Source organism: Podarcis erhardii (genome assembly GCF_964252035.2).
Source record: "Podarcis erhardii genome assembly, chromosome: 12".
In the NCBI taxonomy this organism is placed as follows: Eukaryota; Metazoa; Chordata; class Lepidosauria; order Squamata; family Lacertidae; genus Podarcis; species Podarcis erhardii.
Genome location: NC_138513.1, coordinates 23399124 through 23425353, shown reverse-complemented (window position 1 = coordinate 23425353; position 26230 = coordinate 23399124). Strand labels below are relative to the sequence as shown.

At 43.7% G+C, this 26230-nt stretch overlaps 1 protein-coding gene across 1 annotated transcript in view; it reads right to left on the bottom strand.

The window, feature by feature from the left end:
* The window catches only part of COL1A2 (collagen type I alpha 2 chain), a 57893-nt gene extending 38786 nt beyond the window's left edge, over positions 1-19107 (bottom strand). The window contains exons 1-12 of the mRNA XM_081881907.1: positions 19026-19107; positions 15576-15659; positions 15120-15176; positions 9419-9463; positions 8840-8893; positions 8298-8351; positions 7584-7637; positions 6624-6677; positions 5010-5063; positions 2145-2189; positions 1580-1633; positions 1426-1470 (exon numbers count right to left, since the gene is read on the bottom strand). Of these exons, the coding sequence (XP_081738033.1) occupies positions 1426-1470; positions 1580-1633; positions 2145-2189; positions 5010-5063; positions 6624-6677; positions 7584-7637; positions 8298-8351; positions 8840-8893; positions 9419-9463; positions 15120-15155 (495 nt within the window). The 5' untranslated portion in view covers positions 15156-15176; positions 15576-15659; positions 19026-19107. The remainder of the gene's footprint in view (positions 1-1425; positions 1471-1579; positions 1634-2144; positions 2190-5009; positions 5064-6623; positions 6678-7583; positions 7638-8297; positions 8352-8839; positions 8894-9418; positions 9464-15119; positions 15177-15575; positions 15660-19025) is intronic.
* Positions 19108-26230: the final 7123 nt, after the last annotated feature.

Sequence of the window (26230 nt, the reverse complement as noted above, 5' to 3'; positions counted from 1 at the left end):
TGTTATAATAAACAAGCACCCACTTTCTAGATGCTTCATTTAAAGTGGGGGGAACGGGGCAGAACACAGCACTAGTTACATGCGAGAGAGTGCAATTTTTAGCATCGCTTGCGAAAGTGCAATAAAATGTGTTAAAAAATTGAGGTGCTGTATATCCAGCCTTAGAGCAATGTACTAATCACACTGGAAGTAACTGACCTATTCCTTCCTGTGATTGGTTTACTGCCTAGACACTGGATATTCCAGGATATAAAGCAGGGATGGGAAACGGATGTCACACAGACACCACCAGACCCCTGTGGACATCTTTCTACTGGGGTTAATCTCCAAATTCCCAAGGGCAGGGGCACTTGGAGTAATAAAGCCTCATGTTCCATTTTTGAACCAGCCAGTTTGCCCCCTTACCAGAGGCAGGAATGCCTGAAGAATTCAGAATCTGTGAATTCTTATGCAGACTGACCCGCTACACACCTCCTGGACTAATGTGTGGATCAGAAATGCAAACATCCTTTGGATTTCACATTCCTGCAAATTTCATGATACAATTCTCAGCTCAAAAAATGTATCCCAATGTGTTGTTTAAACATTTTCATTTTAGCATAACATATGCTTGGGAAAGTGTACATTGAGATAAAGTATGCACTTCAACACAGTGGTTTTTCATAGAATCATAGAGTTGGAAGAGACCACAAGGGCCATCGAGTCCAACCCCGTTTTTAAAAATGGCAGATTAATTTGGAAGTGAGATGGAACAGACTTATTGAATGAACAATATTGAATGAACACATGCAAAATTGGCATGGAGTGGAAAGAACGCTGATCAAGACATCGCTTCCTAAGAGTAGCTGCTTTATAAGCAGTGTACAAGGGATATCTTTTTATCTTAGCTGCTAAGCACCATCAGAAAACTGATGAGGAAAAGGGATCTTCAGATATATATATATATATATATATATATATATATATATATATATATGCAGGTTTTGGTGTATTATATATATATATATATATATATATATATATATATATATATATTTAACTACAGAGCTTCGATTGCCACTAGTCAGGCTGCTGAAGCGGGCCAATAATGTTGCTATCTGTGCAGGGAGAGCTCCCACAGCTTCTATGCAGCTTGGGCTGGGCAAATCCAGTCATCGCTGTGAAAGCAGTCAGTCCAAAACACTGGATTTCAGGCTTGAGCTGAAAAGTCTGTGGAAGCACCCTGAGAATACTACTACTATTTTGGACAGCTCTTTGATGCCTATCTGGAAATGCCAGATGTTTGTTTTTGGAAAAGAAGGAAGGAAAGAAAAGATTTCCTTTTCTGCAACTGATAAAGTGCAGAGAGAAAGACAGGTGACTGGCGGGTCACAGTGTGTGTTGTTCATCAGGACAGAATAATAGAACATTAAAGTTTGGACTTACAGCGGGACCAGTGGGACCGTTACTTCCATCACTGCCACGAGCCCCCTAAAAGAAAACAAAGGTTCTCTTTACATCTTAAATTCCTGGTACAAAATTGAAGAATCCAAAAGAAAGAAAACGGAAGCCACGTTGTACAGGTAGGGGAGTCACTTACAACTGCGCCAGGAGCGCCGACTCTTCCCCTTTCACCAGGGAGACCACGAGCACCCTAAAAGCAAAGGACACGCAAATCATTACCGAATATTTCTTTACTTCATTTAATAAATTTCTACAGCACCCTTCATGAGAGGATCACAGGGTGGTTTATGATATAGAAACTCAAAAATTCATAACGTTGTTTAGCAAACAAAAACAATACCCCGCACAATATTATTTTCTCTCTAGTACTAGTAGTAATAATAAGCTGCAGTGCAATATGAAGTATAGTCTAGTATAGCTTCAGTCTTTTCTCAGTTTCCACAATAGGGTGCAACACTCCTGTTTCAAGTTATGCATGCTCAACTCAGATTTAACTCAGTGGGATTGGCACACACCCAAGTGAGCAAAAGACTGCAGATTTACTGTTGCCCTCAACACAGTAAGTCATATATTCTAATCAAATAGCATCATTTCTATTAAACACTGAGAATTCCATGAAAGCAACTAGCAAACTTTAACAAATGATAACAGGATTTTTGATGACTTAATATTGTGTAAGTCACAGAGAGAAAAATACTTACAGGTTGTCCGGGAGTACCATTTTCACCAGGGGCACCAGGTTCGCCCTGCAAATGACAAAGATTCTCCATTTAGCCCATGGTTTAGGTTGTCCTTTCCTTGCAAGTCTTATTACTGACATAGCAAAAGATGCAGTCAGAACGTTTACACTTCTGGCATTTAAAGTAGCGCACATAAGTTCATACAAAGTAAAGCCTCTTATCAGCTTAGCGATCTAGTTAGCAAAGAGGGCTTGTAGAAGAGGGATAGAACAAATGTTGGCTGTAGCCCAGATAAAACGCGCAAAAGTAAAGGAAAAAGCTAACTGTGTGACAATCTTATGCCCCATTAATTTCATTGGAGCTGAAGTGTGACTCTTGGGACTGAGATAAAAATGCTTTGCTGGCTAAAGGCAGCCCCCACAATTGCATGCATGTGTCTGGACAGGTTGATCTACAAAGGTCTCATATACCATGAAGCTAACAGATGCACAGATTTCAGCCAAAGAAACTCTACTGGTATTTGCCCAAGTTGATACAGGCTGATGCAACAGGACCTGGGAAAAGGTTTAGCTTTTCTATCCAGGCTTTTGCACTCCCTCTCCTGCCACATGGTTGCAAGGAAAGGCTTTGTACATTTTCTCTTCCAATTTCAACTAACCATCTGAGGGCTACATGTGAAACTGAACCCAGTATTAACTGTAACTATGGTTTGTTGAGACAAACTAGCTTCATAAACCATAGCCTGAACTCAAATGGTTTCAGACAAGCCACAGTTAACATTAGCCACAGTTTCAACACAGCAAGCGATGGTTAATCAAAAATGGAAGCGAAAGCTTCCAAAAAGCCTACTTGTGTCCATACTAGAGGAGGAGGGAAGAGGGGGGAGATTAAGCTAAGCTTCTTCCTGATTCTCCCGGAGCCTGGGTCTTCATTTAGCTAGAAGGCCAACCCATCTCCTTGTGATCAATACAGGAGACCTCATCCCTCAATGTTGGCTTGCTTTGGGACCAATGGAGCAACTTGTATTTTTCTCAGCTTTCTCTTTCCATAGTTTTTTGACTGAGAGTGGTGTTATCTACCCAGCTGCATTTCAAAGCGCCATTTGGTTTGCTGGCTCCACCTCTGAGCTAACATGAAAACAGAAATTAGACAAAGGAATATCTGAGATTCCTGGCTGTAAAGCAAGTTTAAAAGCTCTCGTTTCCCACATATCTCATTTTGATACTTGCACAATTAAATCTCAAGAACACCTACTAGCTTTGGTTCACTCCAATAGTGAAAGGAGAGGCCTGTCAGTGCAAGCCAGTTCCTTATGAGACATGCATTTGCTGGCTTGCCTCAACACATGATTCTCGCTATTTCTGATGTCCAGGCTGTGAGCGCCATTTCTTTTGTAGGAAAAATGGCAGCAAGCATAGTCTAGAGGGAGGAGCAGCAGGCTTGGCAGAACACCAAGGTTTGCAGAAGTAAAGTCCACCCCCCGAAAGGGGGGGGGGAACCTAAATTAGTCCAATACTAATGGAACATAGGAAGCTTGTAACAAATCAGACCATTGCTCCAGTTAGCTCAGTGTTCTCTACATTGACCACCTGAGGCTCTCCAGAGTTTCCAGCAGGGTATCTCCCCAGCCCCACCTGGCAGATGCTGGGGAATAAACCTGGGGCCTTCTGCATGCCAAGCAGATGCTCTGGCACTGAGCTATGGCGCCTCCCTAAGAGAAGCAGGCTCAATGACCACAGATGCTGAACTACTGCTGGGAGAACCCTGTATTATTACATTTGTGTGCTGCCCATAAACTAAGAAATGGGAAAATGGAGGAGGAAGGAGAAATGGAATGACTGGAATCAGAAATAGCAGCACTCCACACTATTAACGTTTACAGCAGCTCCCACTGTTTTTTATTTACATATGTATTTAAAAGGTAAAGGGGGTAAAGGGGCCCCTGACCATTAGGTCCAGTCGTGGCCGACTCTGGGATTGCGGTGCTCATCTTGCTTTATTGGCCGAGGGAGCCGGCGTACAGCTTCCGGGTCATGTGGCCAGCATGACTAAGCAGCTTCTGGCGAACCAGAGCAGTGCACAGAAACACCGTTTACCTTCCCGCTGGAGCGGTACCTATTTATCTACTTGCACTTTGACGTGCTTTCGAACTGCTAGGTTGGCAGGAGCTGGGACCGAGCAACGGGAGCTCACCCCGTCGTGGGGATTCGAACCACTGACCTTCTGATTGGCAAGACCTAGGCTCTGTGGTTTAACCCACAGCGCCAACTGCGTCCCACATATGTATTTACATATATATTTATTGGGATTTCTAGTATTTCCCACACAAAAGGGGAAAACAATAAACCTGCAGGTACTAGAATTCCACCCTTGTCATACATGCACACACAGAGTTCATGAGCAACTCAGGCAGTGGCAGGGGCAAGTTCAAACTAGCCACATGCTTTGGGGGATTGGTGAATTCAAAGTTTCTCAAAGATGGAGGCTCCTACTGGCAATCCCGAGTTTCGGAGTCAGAATCAGAAGTGCAGAGTTCTTCCACCTCCTTGGATCCCCAGATGTTGTCAGACTCCACCTCCCATCAGCTCCAGCCTGCTTAACCAAAGGTTGAGGAAGGCTGGCTTAGAGCAAGCTGGCTATTTATTTCATCTTGCTCCCATGCTAGAATTTGGACCTGTGAGACTTTCTGTTATTCCACGTATCTCAAGGGCTTAGTACCAAATTGCTGTTGTCCTTCATTCATAGCATAGGCTGATTTTTCTTAGAAGGATAAAAGCCTACGAGAACAAAACATGCACGCAGGATATAAAACAGAAGGGCTGCCATGCACTCTGTGCTCTTGCTGGAATACCCATGTAACATATATTAAAATTAAGTCATTTTTACCTTGTTGCCGGGAGCACCAGGTTCTCCTTTCCGACCATCCAAACCGTTGTGTCCCTATGTTGGAAGAAGAAACACTGATGGGTAAAGTGGCCCCCCTAGTTCCCCCCCTTTTTAAGGAAACCATTTCTTTATCATGCAGTGGTTGAAACACAACTCTAGCATTGCTCTGCATTCACCATATTGGTTCCCCCACTTGAAAAGGATCATCGTCAGTTAAGGAGGGACACAGTTGTCCTTCCTTAACATAGTTTGGCTCTGGTCTGCATCAGACACAAACTTTGACAGCCCTCTTCAGTTCGTATGTTTTCGTAGCTTTATAGATGACTATTACCGCTTCCCATTATTTATACAGTGCCTTCAACATGCATGATGCTTTGAAGAAAACAAAAGGGACTTCTTCCTCAAAAACCTAAAATTTGATACAGAGTGAAAAAACAGAGGAGGGGGAAAGTGGAAACAGGCAGGGACAGTGCAAGGCTTGGGGAGAAATGGTGCCAATGATGGCCCAGCAGTCCCCTAACCAGAGCAGGGCCTAGCCCTGCTTGTGGCAATGACAGCCTGCCACTGTTTGCTTCTCCTGCCACTGCTTTCTCTGTCACCATTCACCACCCTCCACCAGGCCCAAAGACATGCTTCAGCGGTGGAAAGGTGCTTTCAAATGGGAGAAAGCTTGGCTCCCATCCATGGCGGCCAGCTGCCATCTTAGATTACCCAGAAAGCAATGCTCCAGGCCCCATACCTATGAAATCTATTTCATAGTTATGTAGTCCTACCTAGATAATATTTCAGAGACCTATGCATTCGACGTTACACTTTGGGTAATTTAAAAATGTGAGTGTCCACCGGGGATGGGAGTTGAGATTGGCTCCCACACAAAACCAGCACTGCTGCCTGCCACTGACAAACATCTGAGGGTCTGGCAGGGAGGGCAGTGAAGGATGGTATGGCTAGGCTAGTGGGCAGGTGCCCTTGACCAGTGCCCAACGCGGCCAACATTTGGTGCCAGGCCTGGAAACAGGGAAGCAACGCACAGTTGTTTAGGGAAATGCCTTTTCCCTAAAGGAGAAAAAACTGGCCTTTCTCAAGACAGTTAGAAAGGGCCACAGTAAACTAGGGGAATGTGGCAGACTAGGTGAACAGCGGTCATTGGCTGTTTTGATGAAGCAGTTACTACCACTTTCTTCGGGTGGAGAAGGAAAGTGGTATACAGGCTTCTTTTTGGTCTGCACTTAAATACTTAAAACTATGCTTTAAAGTGCTGATTGTACGTTCAAAATTTTGTCAATGACATATCACAGACACATGCAGGACTTGGGACTAAACACCCTGTGAGATTTATGATCACATCTCCCTTAAGTTGATGATCATTGCCATTCAAATGGTGTGTGCTTGCTGCATCATGTGATCAATAATGTGGGTGGGGCTTACCTCCCCCCCCCCCAATATTTTATTCAAGTTGGCACCCATGATGAAGACAGAAGCTTTCTTTATTGCCACCTTGGCAAACAAGACTTAGGCTTCTGTCTAAGACCAGTAGTTGCACAGAATAACACACCATAGGTGTATTAACTTTCATTACCCTTAATTTTGTTCCTGTTTCAGTCAAATGCTCACCCTTATTCCTTTGAAACCAGGCAGGCCAGCAGTTCCAGGAAAGCCACGAGTACCCTGGGAGGGAAAATGAGAGAGAAGGCTTAACATCTCAAATAAAAGCTGCTAGACAAAGTACTTGGGTGCAATATGTTAGTCCCAGCCACCAAGGTGAGCTGTTTGCAAGTCTCATTGCCACAGTCACTGATCCCTCCATGCACTGCTTTTGCCTTTGGGTCAGGAAGCATGACACATAAGCCTACAAAGCTGTCTGGAATCATACAGAGTCAGACTATCTGTGCATACAGTCTACTCTGAGCAGCAGTGCTACTCAAACAGAGAGCCTTTCCCACAAGCTACTGACTGTTTCTAGCTGAAGATGTTGGAGATCGAACCTGAGACCTTCAGCATGCAAAGCACATCTTCTGTCATTGTGCTCTAGCCCCTCCCTTGTCTTTACGGGGGGGCGGGGCGGCTGCCTTATTTAGCTCAAGGGCTCCTGGTTGCTGATCCCTAGTATAAAATGTTCCAAATTCTGTTCATTTTATAGACTTATATGCCACACAACAAGCAAAGTATCTCAGAAGTGAACACGACCCATCCATAAAATTGCACAGAAGTACTTAATATCAGTGATTGATGCAGAAAGATGGAAAGACACAGCCCTATCCACTATTGTTAATGCTTGTTTAATAGTCATAGTCTAGAGTTCCATAGCTTAGGAACAGATACACTATTACCATATTCCTTGTAGAATAAAAGTGAACATCATGTGGCAACCTTCATAGTGCTGCTCTCTGGCTAAGTGTTAAGATCCAGCAGGTGTAAATAGCTAGAATCTCTGCCTTAGTGGGAGGGTGGCATTGTACTTACACTAAAACTACTGGTAAGGAGCGGTGGCTGGTAATTTAATTTCCTATACTGCAGTTATGCAAACAGATTTAATCAGCAGATTAAACAGGCAACAGAAAACACAAAACTCACCTGAGGTCCAGGAATACCCCTCTCACCAGGTCGTCCAGGTTTTCCAGGATGACCCTAATGAAACATTAGACGAGATGACTGAAATATTTTATGTGCAGCTCGCTTGCTTTTGCACACATTTAACATATCTCTATGCAAGGTATAAAAAGCATAATAACTTAAAAACTGACTAAACATGCAGCATCTTTCCCTCAGGAGACATAATGTCACATTTGAAGGCTATATTTCCTCCGATATTTTTAGGACAAGAACTTATGATGGAGGTGGTATTTAAGGTACTTATATTAAAGGCTAAGTCCTACTGAACTCAGAAGGGACTTACTTCTGCTCTGGGATTGCACTGCACATTTCTTAATTTCACAAAATGCAGATTTTTTTGGAGATACTTTTCAGAAACAGAACAGTTGGGAAATCCAGCTTTTTTAAAAAACCGAACTGCTTCTGGGTTGCAGAATCCATTAAAATATCCTTAAAACTTTTAATACACTACAACGCTGTGGTGGCATTCCAGTGGAATTTAGGAAACATGTTCAAGCAATCAAAACACATGGAAATGGAGCTTTTCTACCAGAAGTGATGGTTACAAGAGTGTGGGTGGGGATGGGACACAGAGGGCAGTCCACAACAAATGCTGATAACCAATGTTTGGAAAAGGAAATAGCTCCTACTGATTCCCCCTCCCCCACCAAAATCCCAGTTCAAATGAATACTTACATCTTCACCAGGCTTTCCAGGAGGACCCATTGGACCACGAGCACCTTGGGGACCCTAGTGATGGGGAAAAAAGGTTCATTTGAAACAAAACAATAGTTCTTTCATGCTACATATGATCTAGTGACTTGACTAAGCCAGAGTTCTAGATCTGAATTCTTTAATCCAAGCTCGGGGTGGAGGGGTCTTTATTTATGGCTTCTGGGTTTTAAAAAAAATAAAAATCAGAAGACTTGGTGTTTGGTCTGATTTCAGCTCCCCCAGTGGTCTCAAAGAGTTGCAGAAATCTAAAGCCTACCTGTCTAGCAAAAACCCTTTGTCTCCCTCAAGCTCTTTTATGTGTTTTCCCTCCGCTTTGAGGAAACCAAGCAGGCATGGGCTCTAGCAGAATCAGAACTCGTTTATCGCTTCTCCCGCCCTTGCTAGCTTGCAAAGGAATCTCAGATAATAGGCCCAAACTTCAATTTGGGGGAAGGGCTTCATTGCAAATGGGTATTTCAGAATTCCTGTCATTCTCAGAATAGAATAAAAATGGTTCCACTTACTGTTTGACCAGGTTCGCCAGGTTCACCAGCATGTCCTGCGTGGCCTGGAGAGCCCTAGAAGCAGGGTGGGCGACAAGAGACATTTTATACGGTTTTGAATGTTACGTGTGGGAAAAGTAAGTACTCTTCTAGCAATGGGGGTGTTTGGAGAAGAGAACTGGGCATGGAAGCAGAGTGAGATTTGGGGAGTTATAGGCTGTGATTCAGGCAAATGTTGGGGTCCTTCAACCCAGACCAGTCTAGACCAAACCAGGTGGACCAGTGATAACATGGAGAGATACCAGGCAAACACATTGTGTGTTTTGGGCCTTCTGGGCAAGAACACGAAGGTACAAACTGGGAAGAGAGCCAGGAAACTGTGAAAGCAGAAAGGTCATGGCTCATCAGTTTGTAAACTGAGAACTATATCAGGGGACTGACAACAGCAGTCCTGGACCGGTCAATATAGGGCACCTCTTATACATGTGGGGTTAACTGCTTAGGGTCTAGTCAAGGCAAAACTTGTGTAACTGATGCTTTCTGCATGTGTATCAAACATATCTCTCTTCCTACTAATGGCTGTGTTCCAAATATACTTACAGGGGGTCCAGTTACTCCAGGAGGGCCTCTGGGTCCCATTATACCCTGGGAAAAGTTAAAGAAATAGTTAATATACTGCAATAGTAAAATGATGGTCCAGCTAGTGGTTTCAGTATCACTTAGGCTGCAATCCTGAGCCGCACTTACTTGGGACTAAGTACCATTAAACGCAATGGGCTTACTTTTAAGGAGACATGCATAGGACATTTCAGGCACTGTTAATCATTTGCCTGAAATCAAGCTTCAAGATTAAACCATGAACCACAGAGTAAAAAAATTGATTATAATATTATAATAGCCTTAGATTATATTAGTAGCATAGCATCATAAAGTCAAAGCTGTATTTTCCTGTGTTTATCTATTGCTAGCATAGTATTAGTACTAGCACTAGTTGAAATTTGCCTCTCATCCTTATATTCGCATATGTAATTTGCCTTAAACACTATAGATATTGTACAACCTTCCCCAACCACGTGTCTTCCAGATGTTTTAGACTTCAAAACCCATAAGTCCCAGCCAGCATTGGTAAATGGTCAGGGATGATGGGAGTTGTGGTCCAAAAGATATGGAGGGCACCAGCAGATGTGGGAAGGCTAATATAGTACATAAGAACAGACTCCTATTCAAAGAAGGGAAAGAATTAAAATTTGTGCTTTAGCTTACCTGAAATATCTCCGACAAAAATTATTCATCTACTGCTTTATTATATTTGCCTGCTTTTACATTTTTATTCATTTTTTAAATTATATTTAACTTTTCTTTTAGGATTGTCAGTCTTTGATTTTAGAAATTGTGGAACCTGAGCTGCATCAGATTCAGAGGCAGGGAGGTGGATTCTGGTGGACTCCAAGAGATTCAGGGATTCAAATAACATACCTGGTTTCCCTTTGATGTTTGGGTCTGATGGCCGTTTTGTAATTTATTGTGGTTTGGGGTTTTCCTAATGTCAATACTTTGATCTTGTGATGGGGAGTGAATTGTAATACAAACACACACACTCTGTGGTGATGTCTGGAATTCTAATGAATCTCTTTGGAAATTAGATGGCATATACTTAAAAATAATAATAGTGATAACTCCCCCATGGGGCAGGCTTGGTAGGCTGACCTGCCCTTCCATTCCAGCATGTGGCAGAGAAATCATGCAAAGAGGTGGGTGGTGCTCAAAGCTCCTGATGCCACCCACCTGCTCCTGTTTCTTGTGGTTTTCCCACCTCCAGCTGTGCGGAGCCTTAGGAGGACATCTATAGAGGAATCACACATTGGTGCATTTCCCATCATCACCCAAAAGATTTTGACAACTAGTCCAAACGGCTGCTTTTGACACTAAGTCCTGGCAACTGGCCCAGATGGGTTTTCAAAATGTCACTGTGTCAGATCATTCCCCCTTGAACTGCATTCTCACCAGATTGATCTTTATGAATAAGGATATAGAGGAAATGTCTGAGTCCCTAAATACGCCCATAGTCCTAGCTGCAAATAAATGGAGCAGGAAGAGGAGCTGCCAACCTTTGTTTTCTTTAATTAGCCTCAATGATCAAACCGCTTACTCTACAATAATTTCAAACAGATCCCTGTTGTCTAGGAAGGACTCCAACAGGGAGGCAGACACCAATGATCTTCCCACCACTTGCACAAAAATATGTTCAGAGAAAAATCAGTGGCTATTCCTTAAGCACAGGTGGCACAAGCTGATGGATAATGGTTTGACGATCTCTTCTCAATATGGATGTTTAAATGTTTTCTGCAAGGTTAGGCCTTTCTTTATCACTTTGATGGTTGAAGCACCTCTGCATGTGTAGAGCAGAGCAGCCCTCCCCATTTAAATGATCAAAAAAGACCTTGTGGACCTTGAAGTTCTCATGGCAACAAGAAGCCACAAGATCAGGGATCAAGAGATTACATGGAGCTTTAAATCAGAAGTATCATTGGAATGGGAGAATGGGTCCAGGACTATGCAGGAGAACATCAAAGCACCTGAACATAAAATTACTCGTATGTTGTCCATAATATATGACCACTGCCCTCTTAATAGCCACCATTAGCTTTAATATACTTTTTAATTTTCTCTAAGCATTTCTCTCTAGGCTTATCATTGAAGGATACTGCAACTTGCTATAAGTGTCTCTAAAACATTGTTCTTTCCCATTTCTTCCACTGCTCTGCAAACAGTGGAAGATAACTTCAGGAAAGGGGTCTTGGAACCAGCTGTATGGCTGTACCATTCCAAATTCTGCCAAACGTTGGGCACTGTGCTCATACCATACAGCAGGAGGGAAGCAAATTGTGGCCCTCTAGATGTTGTTGGACTCACATCAGCCCCAAACAGCATGGCTAATGGTGAAGGAGCTGTAGCTGTAGTCCAATAACATCTGGAAGGCCACAGGTTGCCCGACCCTGCTGTAGAGCAGGATTGGCATTCTCCCAGCATGCAACAGAAGGGTGAGGAGTGAGAGCTACAATGCATGCTGGTGATATTGATGTGCTGGCTTCTGTGCTCTTGGCCGGAGCAGGTGACTTCTCAGCAGTAAAAATATGTGTACATCAGTGGCACATGAGGGGTGGGGGTGGATTGGCAGCTGCGCCCTCCTGGCAAAGCTGCGCTTGCCACAGTAAGGATGGGGCAGAGTGGCAACAGTGCTGTGCTTGCTTGGATTGTGAAAGGACAAAATGGCAGAGAGGTCAGGGGAGCTCTGGCTGGGCGGTGGTGGTGGTGACTCCACAGGTGCACGCAAACTTGTGTTGTCGCCACCAATTCAGAGCTCTGCTGAGCTCGCCGCCATCTTGCCCCGTCCTGGCAAGCACAGTCCTGTTGCTACTCTGACCCCTCATACATGCTGTTGCTGCATATACGGAAGGAGACAAAAAAATGTGAGGGCTGCCACCCTTGGGAAGCTGGAAGAATCATAAACAAGTATGAGGGTGAATTGAGAAGACTAGAAGCTATGAGGTACCTTCGTGGAGGCTCACCACATGGCAACCACAACAATGTGGGGAGGCAGCAGAGGGAGGGGAATAGTGGGCCAAGTTACACACCAGAGGCTCCCTAGGTGCCACATGGTAAACTCAGATGTGGCTACCACATGGTTCCAAGTAACTGGTCAACCTGCCCTGAGGCATTATGTCTTGTGGCAGTACTGTCTCTGGAGGTTTAGGGCCCTGAAGGAAAATACCCTCAATGGAGCCTCCCTTATGTGGAAAGAGGTGGCAAATGCACACTGAGTTTTTTTTCAATTGTGCCTAATATTCCTAGACTGCACAAAGCGGAAATGGCAGAACTGTTTGAACAGTTGGTCTTGAGGCACTGTCCAACCAGTTTTACCAGCCTCTGGAACCAGCCCTGTCCTACAATGCTCCTGGGACCTTTTTCACAGTCCACCTATTTCTGAGTCAGGTTTGACCTTTGTGACTTCTTAAAAGAAGTTGCCCCATTTGTTTCCGCCATGTTGCAACCTTATGTTTATATGTTATATTTATCGGTGTGAATGTGTGTGTGTAAAAAACAACAACACAATATCCTCTCTCTTTCTAACACGAGAAAGGAAATATCAGAAATGGCACTCTGGACAACTTCAGCATTCTCTGGAAGTCATGAGAGGAACCATCAGCCCCTTGCATTTCCTCTCCCCTTCCTTCTTGAGTGGGGGGGGGGGGAGAGACACATATTGGCCTAAAGAAGGGACAGAATGAGCATCTCTCCATGCAAGCTGTATAAATAATCTCTCCTCAGACCAGACATGGGAGCATGAGGAATGGAAGAATACTCCTCATGCCTTGTCAAGGCTTCAAGAGAACATCTGAAGTGGTCTACGGTTTCCAGGAATTCAGGTACTAAATACAAAAATACTGTGTATATATTAGCATTTCGATGCAAATGAATGATGACAGTTCATTCTGGGCCTTTTAATTTTTTTTTATTTGTTGTGAAACCAAGTTCCTTCATGACTATTTTTTTTTTAATACCATACTCAGTTCACGTTTTATATAATCCAAAACACATCCATTTGGAAATAAATCTAATTCTGTCTGGGCAATCCCATGCATCTTTACCCTTGGAAACAAGTTCTTAGTCTATTTTCAGTTGGCAGGGCCTTCTTAGTGGCAGGCCTATTCCTTCCCAGGGCATAACTTGTCCCTTGTCACTTCTGTTTTTAAAGAATGCATGTTCACTTCAGCCTGTGTTTGATGAATGTGCTATGCTGAAACTGTTTAGCAGCTGATGGCTTTTAACTTTAATTATTTTAAATTATTTTTATTTAACAGTATCTTTATAAGTTTTAAAATTGTTGCATCTTTATAAGTTTTAAAATCCACTTTGGGAGAACAGTTTGCCCCAAAAGCCATGCCAGAATTTAAAAAAGTCCCACTATGTTCAGTGGAGCTTACTTTCTAGGAAATATATTAGAGCCAAACTACACACAATGTTTAATGCATAGTTTGCCCTTGAGTGCAAACTGCCAGGGCACAGGATCCACTCTGGATGGGCACCCAAATGTGTGTGTGGAGGACAGTAGGGGGCTTTAAAAGTTTGCCCCACACAATGGGTCCCACTCTGAATCAGGAAACCACACCTGCAGCTTGCATTGCCGGGGGAAATCTCCTATTCACTTCAATTGTAGTTTTTATCTTTATGCAAATTGCAAGTGTGGGGGTCCCAATCCAGATCGGGACCACATCTAAAAAAAACCCAAAACCCTACACACACACCACATGCCAAGGTCCCAATTCAGACCAGGTCCCTCCCCCTTCTCCTTGCTGTCCATGTTTTTTGGAGGGGATGGGGAAGCTGGCACTGAAGCACAAGTCGCAAAACATCATGCATATTTTGGCGATTTAACCTGTTGTTTGTATTATAGCTGACATGTTGCAAAGCATGGCTCCTAACTGTGCAGGTGATGGTTTTTGTTTTGTTAAAAACTGTTATAACCACAGAGCATGAGACGACTTGACCATTTTTGACGATCATTAATTCAGCAAACCTGACTGCAGTATTTTTCCCTTGGACATAAATGCCATCAAAATCAAATCAATGAGGTGAGCTTCTAATCAGGCGCTAAACTCCTTTCATGGGAACCAAGTTCAATGGGCCAACTTCCAATTCACTGGGCTTGTTAGTGCTGATGGCTCTAGCCTGTCTTGCCAGGTGGGCAAGAATCACAGGTGAAGAAATTAAGTGGCCAAGCCCAGCACCTATCACAACGCATTACATCTGGCAGCCCATGTTGGGACAGAGCTGCATGGGTGGATGCAGTTCATGTCTCATGAGAAGGCCAGCAATGTAGTGGTCTCCTGGCTCCAGTCACTGGATTCTATCAGAATCTATGTTGGAACCAAAGGAACACTGGATAGCTGACCTACCTTCCTTGGAAGTGACCTGGGTAGGGTGCAAAACTCTTCCCCAGTATGGGCTTCCTCCATTCATGAAGCACACTGGATGCAGGAATAGCGGGATCCCATGCATTTTCTGAACACGCATGGCTTGCAAGGGATGACAATGCTAGATGCCTGGGCTGGGAGGTACAGTGGGCCGTATAATGCTGCTATATGATCTGCAGGTCAGTTACATAGCAGAGACACAATGTGGGGAGATTTCTGTGAGCAGGCTGTTCCTTGGGGATTCTTTGTCGCCATCAGTGGCAAGACACACCAGCACAATTTGAATTTGTGCATGTACCTGTGTGAGAAAGGAAGCTTTTGCTTACCATAGGTCCAGGGCCAGGATCAGCTGCTTTGGACATGTCATACTGAGCACCAAAGTTCTGTAGGAGTTAAAGAGGAAAGCTAATAAAGAAGAGCTTGATCAGAATTTAAATAATATACTCTAATCCAAAATGAAAATGAATGCAGGGTAACAAATTTGCATTCCTACATCTCAAGTCCTTCACGCTTGTTTTTTAAACAACAACAACAACACGAATAAGAGGTTGAGTGAAGGGAGACAGAAGGAATCAAAGTAAAATGGATAAAGTTCCTTCCTTCCGCAAATGTTTCTGTATCTTCAAGGATGTTCCTACCTATGGATCTCAACAGTATTTCTATACATGCCTGAGAAGATACAGCTAAAGATAATGGTCCGTGCCTTTGACGTGACAGGCCTTTTATGATGCTTCAAGACATCACCAATCAACTTCAGTAAAATAAAACATTGGATGCCTTACTCCGCCAAAACCAGGAGGACCAGGGGGGCCTGGGGGGCCTGGTGGACCATCTTCACCATCTCTGCCTGGTGGACCTGCTAGACCCTATGGGAAAAAATGCACAACGTTAAGTTATAAAAATATATAAATAGCTACTGAAGATTTCAAAGCAGTGACATCATTTAAAGTACAAATATATGAGTCTGCACAATCGAAACAGCTGGTGTTTCTGTACTTTACAATGTGGAAACCACTTAAATGTTTCACTGTTGCTTTCAGACAACTAGAAGATTTAGTTGTGTGATCCTATACATGTACGTATATTCATATTTGCAGGCAGGAGAGAAGAGAATTGCAGCCTTAAAGGCCTTAACATAGGAATGAGGAACCTGAAGCTCTCCAGATGTTAGAATCATAGTGTTGGAAGGTACCCTGAGGGTCACCCAGTCTAATCCCCTGCAATGCAGGAATCTCAACAAGCAGTCTCCCATCCAGTTTGAAACCATACCAGACCCTGCTTAGCTTTGCAAACGTTAAAGCAGTTTTATTGCTTGTTGTGTTGAGGGATAATAAATCCCATCATGGCTGACCATTGGCCATGAAGGCTGGAGTTGATGGGAGTTGGGAGTCCAGCAACATCTGGAGAGCCACAGCTTTCTCATCATGGGCATAACATGTGGAAAAGGCTGAGCACCGTAACATTTTGTTGGCATATTAATGCTAGGACTTACTGGGTGACAGTCAATTAAGTTTTACTCAAAAAGAGGTCCATTAAAATTAATGGATATAAGTTAGGTCCATTAATTTCAATGGATCTACTCTGAGAAAAATTTAGCAGAATACCATCCATTCACATTTTTTTATGTCTTTAAAAACTTCAATAATGCATTGATTTGAGGCTTGATAAGGATTCTAGCCACACATTGTTAGAGAAGGTTGTTCCTTGTGAGCTATCATACAAAGATTGTGCTAGGGAAGACCTTGCCATGCTAGGATAATTATACCGTAGTAACCTTTTAACTGCCTTTAAATGAGTACATGTTCTAACTCCATGTTATCTGCTGTTTGGCTTTGGAGAGGTCCAAACAAGTTAATTACTTTCCTGATTTCACTTAACTGTTGCTTGTGCCCCATTTGGTTGAGCAAGTGTGTTTGCAAAGACAATAATCACAATGATTTTCATATATAAGAATGGAGACAAATTTGTTTGCACAAGCCTTAGCTCTAAGACTGATGTTCTTAAATGGTATAAATCTCAGCAGAACAAACAGTCATGCTAATTCCCATTAGTTGAGTAATATAGTTCCAGACTATATTAGTTGAATGAAAAGAAACATATCAAAGCATTATAACTCAATGCACTCTCTGTTTCATGGTTTTTCAACCATCCCATTTTGCTACAACTGCCAAGGATTGCACTTATCAATTCTGTGCTAATCAAAACACTGCAAATTCTGTGTTTAGCTGTGGATAAAAAGGTCAATTTTTACTAAGCCTATTCAGAGTCTAAGGGTATTATTCCAAATAACAACAAGCATTCCAAATATCACTGATGTGATTTAAATAATAATAATTGTGGCTCACATGTTAATCAGATGACCCAACATCTATTCTAGTAACAAGAGGCTAGACTGGGATGGACTCAAAGTCAGAATCTTTCCTAAACTGGTTCTGAGTCATCAGATATTTCATGATGTATGGCAGATACTTCTTTATCAAGTATCCATCTACAGACTCTTGGATTCAAGGTGGCCTCCGACGCAATAGTAAAGGGATCTTCATGTCTTAATAACTTAAAGCATGAAATATTCTGAACAACTCAGAATGCAGCCATATCTGCAGTGACCATTTTCAAACAAGCTGGTGTGCATCTCACACAGCACAGACGATTTCAGGCTAAAGGCTTGGTTCCTTAGCACACTGTTAGTCCTAAATCAGGCCTCCAACCACCAAGTCAAATCCAGCACACAAGCTGTTTATGGCAACTACCAGGTTTTGGCTACCTAACCTAGGCCTTCAAAACTTAGGAAGGAGGGAGCTCTTGTCAGGCACCTGGGAGCTCCTTAATAACACAATACTGTGATAGGCATGGTGGGTCACAAATTGTTTGGGTTTAAACATGCTAAATATTGAACAGCAACTGTTACTTCATTCTAAGTTACTACCGAGGGAAGAACAAATCTTGAAGCAATTCTTGGAGGCCCAGTTTTTGGCAGGGATGCTGTCAGAGAAAGACTTTGAGGGCAAAAATCCAGGGCCTCACTCAGAAGAGAAGGACCACCTTCCCTGACATATTAGGGGTCAAGCAGCACATTTTTAAGTGAAAGAAGCAAGACACTTTAGGGAGCCCCTCCTCCCTGTGAGACTATTAAATCCAGAATCTAAAGCTACTTAATTGCACAAGCAATAAGTAATATATTACCAAATTGCCCTCATAGTGCTTCACATTTTTCAAGGTAGCAAACACATGTTTTCCAATTAATTTGTTCATGGGGCGGGGTGGGGGGGAGTAATAGGATCAACTCTGGCTCCCTGACACATTGTCAACTTCATTTGCTACACCTGCACGCACACAGACACACACACACACACACACACACGTAAAGTGGACTCTGGTTACTGAGCAACTACACCTCTGAGGCCTCAGCCATGCACATTCCTTGACCTCTGTGTCAGAAATCCCACAGGCAATTCCAACCCAACGGATCAATCTCTGAACACAACCTGCTTTCCCCCTCTTCCTTCCTCTGAACCCTGAAGAAGCATTGCACCCAATATTACAGGGAGGGGAAATCAGGTCGCATCACCTGTGCAATGAATGAGTCAAATGGTTCTTCAGAGAGATCCTTGTGAGGGAATCGGAGAGGAAAAACAGCACTGCTGTGGTGGACAATGTGCTTGCATCAATGCACAAGCAGCGGGCAGGGGAATAAGCATAGGAGCTCAGGATTGTGACCTCAATTTCCATTCTTGATTTTATAAGGTTCTGACTCAAGTGATTTTGCTGGTGGATGTTATTTATTCACATAGGAATTCCAGAGCCATGAGCCTTTGCTAATCATACTGTGGTTTTATGATTGATTTTTTTTGAAAAGCTATTACCTGCAAACCAGTCTTAAGACACTTCAATGGGAATAATAACCACTTCAGCCCTTTGCAATAGACCTTTTGAGGCATTCAGTAACACGCTGTCCAAATTCTGGCCTTACCTAAAGCTATACAGCCCTCCTGACCCTTTCCAAATAGTGCCCATACCACTTCCCCCCCAAATAGATGTGTTCAGTTGTACACAGTGCAGCCTTGTTTATATGAATTTTCTCAGAAGATGCACACAAAAATAGCCATAACTCTGAACAAGGGTTGGGGGGGGGGTGGTACCACAGGTTTTTCGCTTTGGACCATGCTCTTCCTTATTCACCAGGGCATGATTTAGATATAACAAGCAAAATGAACATAATCATGGTTCTTTACCCTATCTCCTTGTGGCCCTTGTTCTCCTCTGGGTCCCTGAAAAAGAACAACATCAACAAAAATGTAAATGAGTGTTTCAAACAATCGTTTTACGTGCAGAAAGCTATGGTGTTAAAAAGAACTGTCTGCTGATGAAAACAGCAAAACTAGAGCATAGGTAGAACTGAAAGGAATAGCTATTCAGAGATTGAACACACTCTTGCTTTCAATGAAAACCAAGAGGACAAATATGCATAAATAAAAATGTACTATCAATTAGTTCTTCATTAAGTGACAAGCATTCATTTATTTTCACATTTGGGCTGCAATCCTATTCCAACTTTCCTCAGAGGAAATCCAAATGGAGCTTATGCCTGAGTAGGATTGTGCTGCTAATCTCCAAACAAACCGCGTATATTCCTTACAAATATTTAGTAATTTGCAACATGATCTGACATCCATAAAATCAGAGAGTCTCAAGAAGAAGGCTATTTTTCCTGTGCATACCAGATCAGCTTTCATGCTGATAAAATTATGGCTTCAGCCCACTTACACATAAATCCTAAACACAGCAGCTAAAGCCACAAAAATTCAGTTAAATTTACTGAGCTCTATCCAAGTCCTACTCTTGAGTAGGCCTGCAGAAATTAATGGAAGCTACTAATTTAGGTCCATTCATTTCCAGGAGACTACTCTGAATAAAACTTAATTGGATTTTCACCTAAGGTTCACAGTTACTTTGGAGTAAGCCCTAGGGAATTTAGTGCAATTAGCATCCAAATAGAGGTATAAAAGAAAAACTGCCAGTGTACTACTAAGCATCTCAGTTGCGTTCAAAAGCAAATTCACCTGAAATTAATAGCATTTACTCCGAAGTTCAGGTTTTCACTTTGGATTTTCCTGACAGTAAAAAGGACCTCTGCTTAGTAAGCCCCACTAACTTCTAAAGGCCTTTCTACCACGAAATGAGGAATTAAATTGCAGCCTTTCAAAAATTCTATTTTCAGGATTTCTGGGTTCTTTAAAACTGTAGCAGATACCCAGGAACAGAGTACAGCTCCGTAATTCTTAAGAAAATCCCTTAAAATGTGCTTACCCTCTGTCCTTCCGTTTCCTAGAAAGGAATGAATATGAAGTTAGAAGAAATCTAACGTTAGCAATATTTCACGGTAAGTACTAGACTCAGCCAAGTTAAGGCAGAGCAAATTAAACAAGCGGTGGAGGGTAGGGAAAGAGTTATACAAGTTAGTATTTGCTACATCATGCAAGCACGATATTAAAAAGTCATACCTGAATTCATTCATGCTTTACGGGTGCTAAGATGTCTTTAACAGTTCTCTGGCTTTAAAATAGACTTATGAATCTCCAGAATAGCTGTGCATGCAAGACCCTTCTGGCTACTGTGCAATATCCTCTTCATCTTACATTCACCTATGAAGGTAGCCTTTTAACAAGAAGGACGGCCCATTAGGAAACTAGGGGTGGGCACAAATCTGGGCATTCCTAATGATGCTAATCTGCAGTGGTATTGTCCATGCAATTCTTGGCAGCTGCAGTTAGTAAGTGGCCATTCAGGGGGGTGGAGGTAGGGAGATAATAAAATAGCCCACTCTTGTCCATTTTATTTTGAAAGGAATGATACTGACCTCATTTACATCTGGAGGGGGAAACAGAAAAAAAAAATTGGTTAATGTTTAAGATTCAAAACAGTCTGCATGTGAAACAATGTACTGTATTTTTCCGTGTATAAGATGCCCCCATGTAAAAAAGGGCCCCCCAATTTTTGGGGATTCCAAATTGAGAAAATGGGGGGAGATTGTATCCGTGTATAAGACAACCCACAATTCTGAACATCATTTTTTAATTTAAAAAACCTAGTCTTATACACGGAAAAGTACGATAGTTGTGATTTCAAAGACGAATGGCAGGAAATGTAAACATGAAACGACATTTTTTTAAGTGGATGACATTCTGATTGCTGCAACACATCTCTGACAGAAGGAGGGCCTGTCCAACTTGGAAAGGCTTTTTTCTGACCCCAAGTCTTGAATGGATGTATTTAATAAAAGGTTTTATAAGAATCAGAACTTGGTTCTACAGGGCCACGGGTGAAACGCTCAATGTGCCATGGGGATTTTTCTTGCCCCCACTGATGTCTGTTACACACACCAAAGAAATGTGACCCCAGAAGGAGAGGGCCTCCTGCAGAGCAAGATCTCGTAGGATGTGAGATAAAGGGAAACAGGCAAAACCCTCCCAAGCACTCAGAAATGTGCTTTCTGCTGATGTAAGAGGCTCCGTGGACCACACAACATTTCCCCTTGAAAATGCTTGCAACGGCAGCTTTTGAAAGTGTGCAGGTGCTATAGAAAGCCCAAAACAGTGAGTTTAGCTTTTGAACTTGAGATGATTCAAGCCGAGGTCGTCCATATTCTTGTAAATAACATTAACCTAAACTTAGGACCCACTATTCCTTCACATCGTTTCAGATTATGGGAATTCCTTGAACAGGATTATGCTGAAGATTTGTATAGGATTTTCTGGAATTCAGAAGTTAAATTAGCAAAACCCCCCCCCCCAAAAAAAACCCCAAGCCTCTCTTTCACGCTACTTAGGCTACAGTCCTAAACCCACATATCAAAGAGTAAGCCCCACTGTGCTGATTGAGATTCGGTTCTGAGAAGGCATGTCTGGGATGGCACTGTTATTCTGCTAAACTTTAAGCCGGGAAATAGCCATACTTCGAAATAGCTTAACGGGTGGAATCCCAGGATCTGACAAAGCCAGGCTACTTAGGTCTGTATACCCAAGGGGAATTCGGCCTTTCATTATTGTATGTATTATTATTATTATTACATTTATGTCCCATCTTTCCTCCAAGGAGCTCAAGGAGGCATACAGGGTTTCCCCCTCCAATTTTACAACAACCCTATGAGGTAGGTTATGCCGAGAGAGCGAGAGCGCACGACTTGGGTTTCTCAAATAGCAACCCTCCATGTGCGTTGTGGTGTGGCTTGTGGGAGGGGCCTGCTGTTCCAAGAAAAGATCAAAAATTCCACTGGGGGTGGGGAGGGCATACCAAAAGCAGCTTTGGGAATCCTAGGAATAGTACTGTAACTTTTATTACAGTTTTCTAACATAGCCCACATTTTGTGCATTGGACATTCTTATTTTAAAAACAAACGAACAATTGTCCTGTTAAGCATTTCCTTCCTCCCAATGGAGCACAAAGAGCAAAGCCTGTCACTCCGAGACAGAGATGGGGAACCTGTGGGCCCTTCAGATACTGGTGGACTCCAACTCCCATCAGCTCCGGCCAGCACAGCCAATGATCAGGGAATGATGTACTTTGCAGTCCAACAACCATCTGGAGGACCACAGCCTCCCCACCCTTGCTCTAAGGGCACAGGGAATTATGCTCCATTAGTTCCTGCTCCCCTGCTTGCTGTGAGATGCATCTGGAATGCTGCATATTACAGGAGGAGGAGGAGGAGAAATGTTCTGTCTGAGCAGCAGAGCAAAAAAGGAGTCACGGCTATGTACCCCCTCTCTGCAAGTCAGAGCCTCCAGAAGCTTTACTTACAGATTAGTACAAAAATGGGGAGGAAACGGTATCAATCAGTCTGCACATATGCATTCATGTGCCATGGAGGAATTTTGAGTGGCAATTTGGAAAAGCTGCTCACCCAGAGAGAATTGTTCCATGATCAGAGTAGCTAAATGCAAAAGTTTGCTTATGGAGTGAAAATCTACAGCATAGAGCGCACTATGCTATTCTCTGGAGGTCAAGTCCAATTGTGTTCAATAAACACAATGTTTAGGATGGCAGCTCTAAATGTCTATCTTAGACCATTGGTTGGATGAGAAACCTTGACTATCTCTTCTTAGTATCTCAAGGAAATAATCATTGTTTAAACATTTTAAGAGTAACATCAGTACAGAATAACAAAGTTGATACTGATATGAATGGGGATTCTGATAGGAAACTGGATTAGGGTGGAAATGACTAATTTTGTAATTATCAAAAGCATTTCGATAATGGTTCCTATAAGGTGATGGAATAAAGTTAGACATTCTTTTTGACACGGTACTGGAACTTGTAAATGGAACTTGCTAGGTGGGCTTATTGATGGATTAGCTGTGGAGATCTATATTTTGGGAGAGTATCTCTAAATGTTAACTGGGTTGGGGAACCCGTTCTCTCTCACTGCCACTAAAGGGAGAGGCTCTAGTCGTGGTTGTAGGATTGGTAAAGAGTTGAATGCAACTGTAAAGACAGCAGTGTTCCTAAATTAATTTTGGCGAATGCTCAGTCATTAATTGCAATAACCCTAGGAGGACCCCTGGCTGCCAACTTGTTTCATTGAATCCAGTTATGTATTGGGCAGCAGGGCCAATGCTTCTGTTATAGGACAGCATTTGCCATATGCAATGTACAAAGGACTACAGGCGTTTCTGATGCATGGGTGTGCTGCACGAGCCAGTGTGAAGGCTGTACCTTGCACATATTTAAACCACAGAGAACTGATAGGGTAGTGATGCTTGGGCTGGACACTTTCCATTTGTGCAGCATGAAAAGTTCTGAGTTAAACAGAACTCTTTTTGTCAGTCAGATATAAAGCTAAAGATTGCCTGCTCTATGCCAAATGATCATCACTAGTGTGGTGCACTTGTTAGCAAGTCTGGCTAGGGTATAGAAAGCCCAAGTTTAAATCCATACTCAGGTTGTGAAAGAAATTGTGGCCTTGGGGAAAGGGCCACCTCTCAGCTGAGCCTACCTCACAGGGTTCTTGTGAGGGTAAAACACCACTCTGATCTTACATTGGGGTACCAATGCAATAAATATCTATTTGATGGGACTAACCTGGCAACAGCTGTCTGTGCCAAGTTTCACAATTTAACATTATTCACATGGGGGCTTACAGATAATCTAAGGTAATAGAATTTACGTGAATTACCTGACAAGTGTGGAAATCATAAAAATAGATGAATTTTCTGGGGAGAAACTTTCTACTTCTCGTCTGCCAGAAGAGGTCGCTAGAGCTTTTTAAAAAGGGTATGTTTGGAGGATGTCTGGAATATCCATTTCGTCATATTTGTTTCTCAAACAAAAAGGTCAGGAATCGTACACTTTTCCTGGTTTGCTGTAGTTTTCTAAAAGCGTGTCTCCTTCCCTTCCCGGAATTAATAAGAGCAAAACATTCTTGAGCAAATCGCGACAGAATTTCTGCCCCCTCTCTCCTTGCGTGTAACTCAGGAGTAACTAAATTGTCTCATATATATCAACGTATCTCTAAAAGCGCTTGGTGGTCTATCTGGACTCCACACGCTCCACGTCGGGTCCTCTGCGCTACCGCCTCCTTCCCTCTAGAGGGCGCATTATGAGCATCCGTAAAACGCTGCACAAAGCTCGTGTACAACGCCCTAAAAAGCGACTGTTCTCAAAGACTTTGGGGGAATCTGTTGTTTTCTGAAATCCCTTGATAAATCGGGACAATAACCCGTCCCCAACCCCAAACCACTAGAAGTTCTCCAAGGAGGCGATGCTGATAAATTTAGGAGTTCTGGATTTATCATTGTCATGCATTGCTTCTTCAACCCCAGTTTTGCTTTTCTCTTAAAATGGGGGGCGGGCGGAGTATGGGGAGGAGGAGAGAGAGGTGCGTGGGTGTGTGGGAGAAAAGACTGCTTGGCTTCTTGCCAGGACCTCTCCACATGAGCCAAGGAGGGCCGGGAGGGGGCGAGTTTAAGCAAGCTCTGAAGAACTCTCATCCCTTCACTCCGTCTTATGGAAATAAGAGACAGCTCTTTTGCCAGCTGGAGTCAATGCAAACTACGATTCCCCCCCAAACTCAGTCTAACTGGATGGGGCTTCCCGGGGGCGGGGGGGTAGAGTTATAGTGGGCAGCAGTTTCTCGGGCTTTGGAGCATACCCAGATCTGCACGAAAACTTGTCCTTGCAGCTCCCGGAGAAAGGAAGCATTCGACGGCAGGGCAACATTCCTTCGGACGAAGTTAGGAGAGGATTCCGCCGCCGCCGCCCAAATCCCTCTCTCCCCACCAAACCCTGCTCCAAACAATCTGAAGGCACTTACATTGACTGGTTGCTAGGCATGAAGTTACTGCGAGCAGCAACAAAATCCGTGTATCCACAAAGCTGAGCATGTCTACTGTCTAGACATGCAGACTCCTTGTGTTTCAGAGTCCCCGGGTCGGTGGTGAGCTAGAACTTTAGGGACGCAGGCATACAGTCGTGGTGGCGAGTAACTCCAAACTTAGCAGAAACCTGCTGCCCGGGATGCTAAAATAATAAAGCCCTCGACGGCCCTATTTATACGGCGAGGGGGTTCCTCGCGCTGGCCGAGCCGTAGAACGCGCCGCAGCCAATGGGAGAGCCCGCCGTGCTCGGCGGAGGGGCGGGCCAGGCTGCGAGGAGCCGGGGCCTGCGTCACGTGACGTCTTTTTTCTTTTCTTCTTCTTCTCATTCCCAACCTGTCCCCGCCGTTTTGGCAGAGCTGCTGTTAGACGGGGCGGGGAGAGGGAGATCTGGAAGCGAGGAAGGGAGAGAAGAGGAAGGCGCAAGGGGGAGGGAGGAGGGGTGAAAGAGGTGGGGTGCTGGGATGAGCTGGGGATGCTAAATTGGTTCCATTCTTTTTGAGGACGTGGACACTTTGAGGCTTTATAAAGGAAAATCTGACTGGCTGCCTGGATTCTTTTTCTTCCCCCCCCCCCCCGTCCCTCACACCCCACTTCTCCACCCCTCCCCCTTTTCTTTTGTGGCTTGCGCGCCTGGGAAGCTTTCGGCGTCGCAGGGCGAGGCTTTCAAAGCGGGAGCTGTCCAGGTCCTGCCATCGAGGTAAAGGAGGCGAGAGCAGGCAGAAGGACACGCCGACGGGGAAGCATCGGAAACCTGGAGCGACCTGGAGGCTCCCTTGGTTTTGACACCCAGCCACCCACCCCTCCGCCTCGCAGATCGCGCTGTGCTCTGGGGAAGGGACGTGGCTCCGCGGTGGGGCGCCTGCCTTGCGCGGAAAAGGTCCCATGTTCGTTCTAGGGTTTCCAGACGCTCCGCCTGAAATCCTGGAGAGCCGCTGCCGGTCCGTGTAGACGCTACTGAGCCAGGTGGAGCCCATGCTCCGATATGGCACTTTCCCCTATGTGACTGACTCCTCAGAAAGCAGAGCGAGCCAAAACAAAAACAACCCCCCCCCAGACTTCCTTTCCAG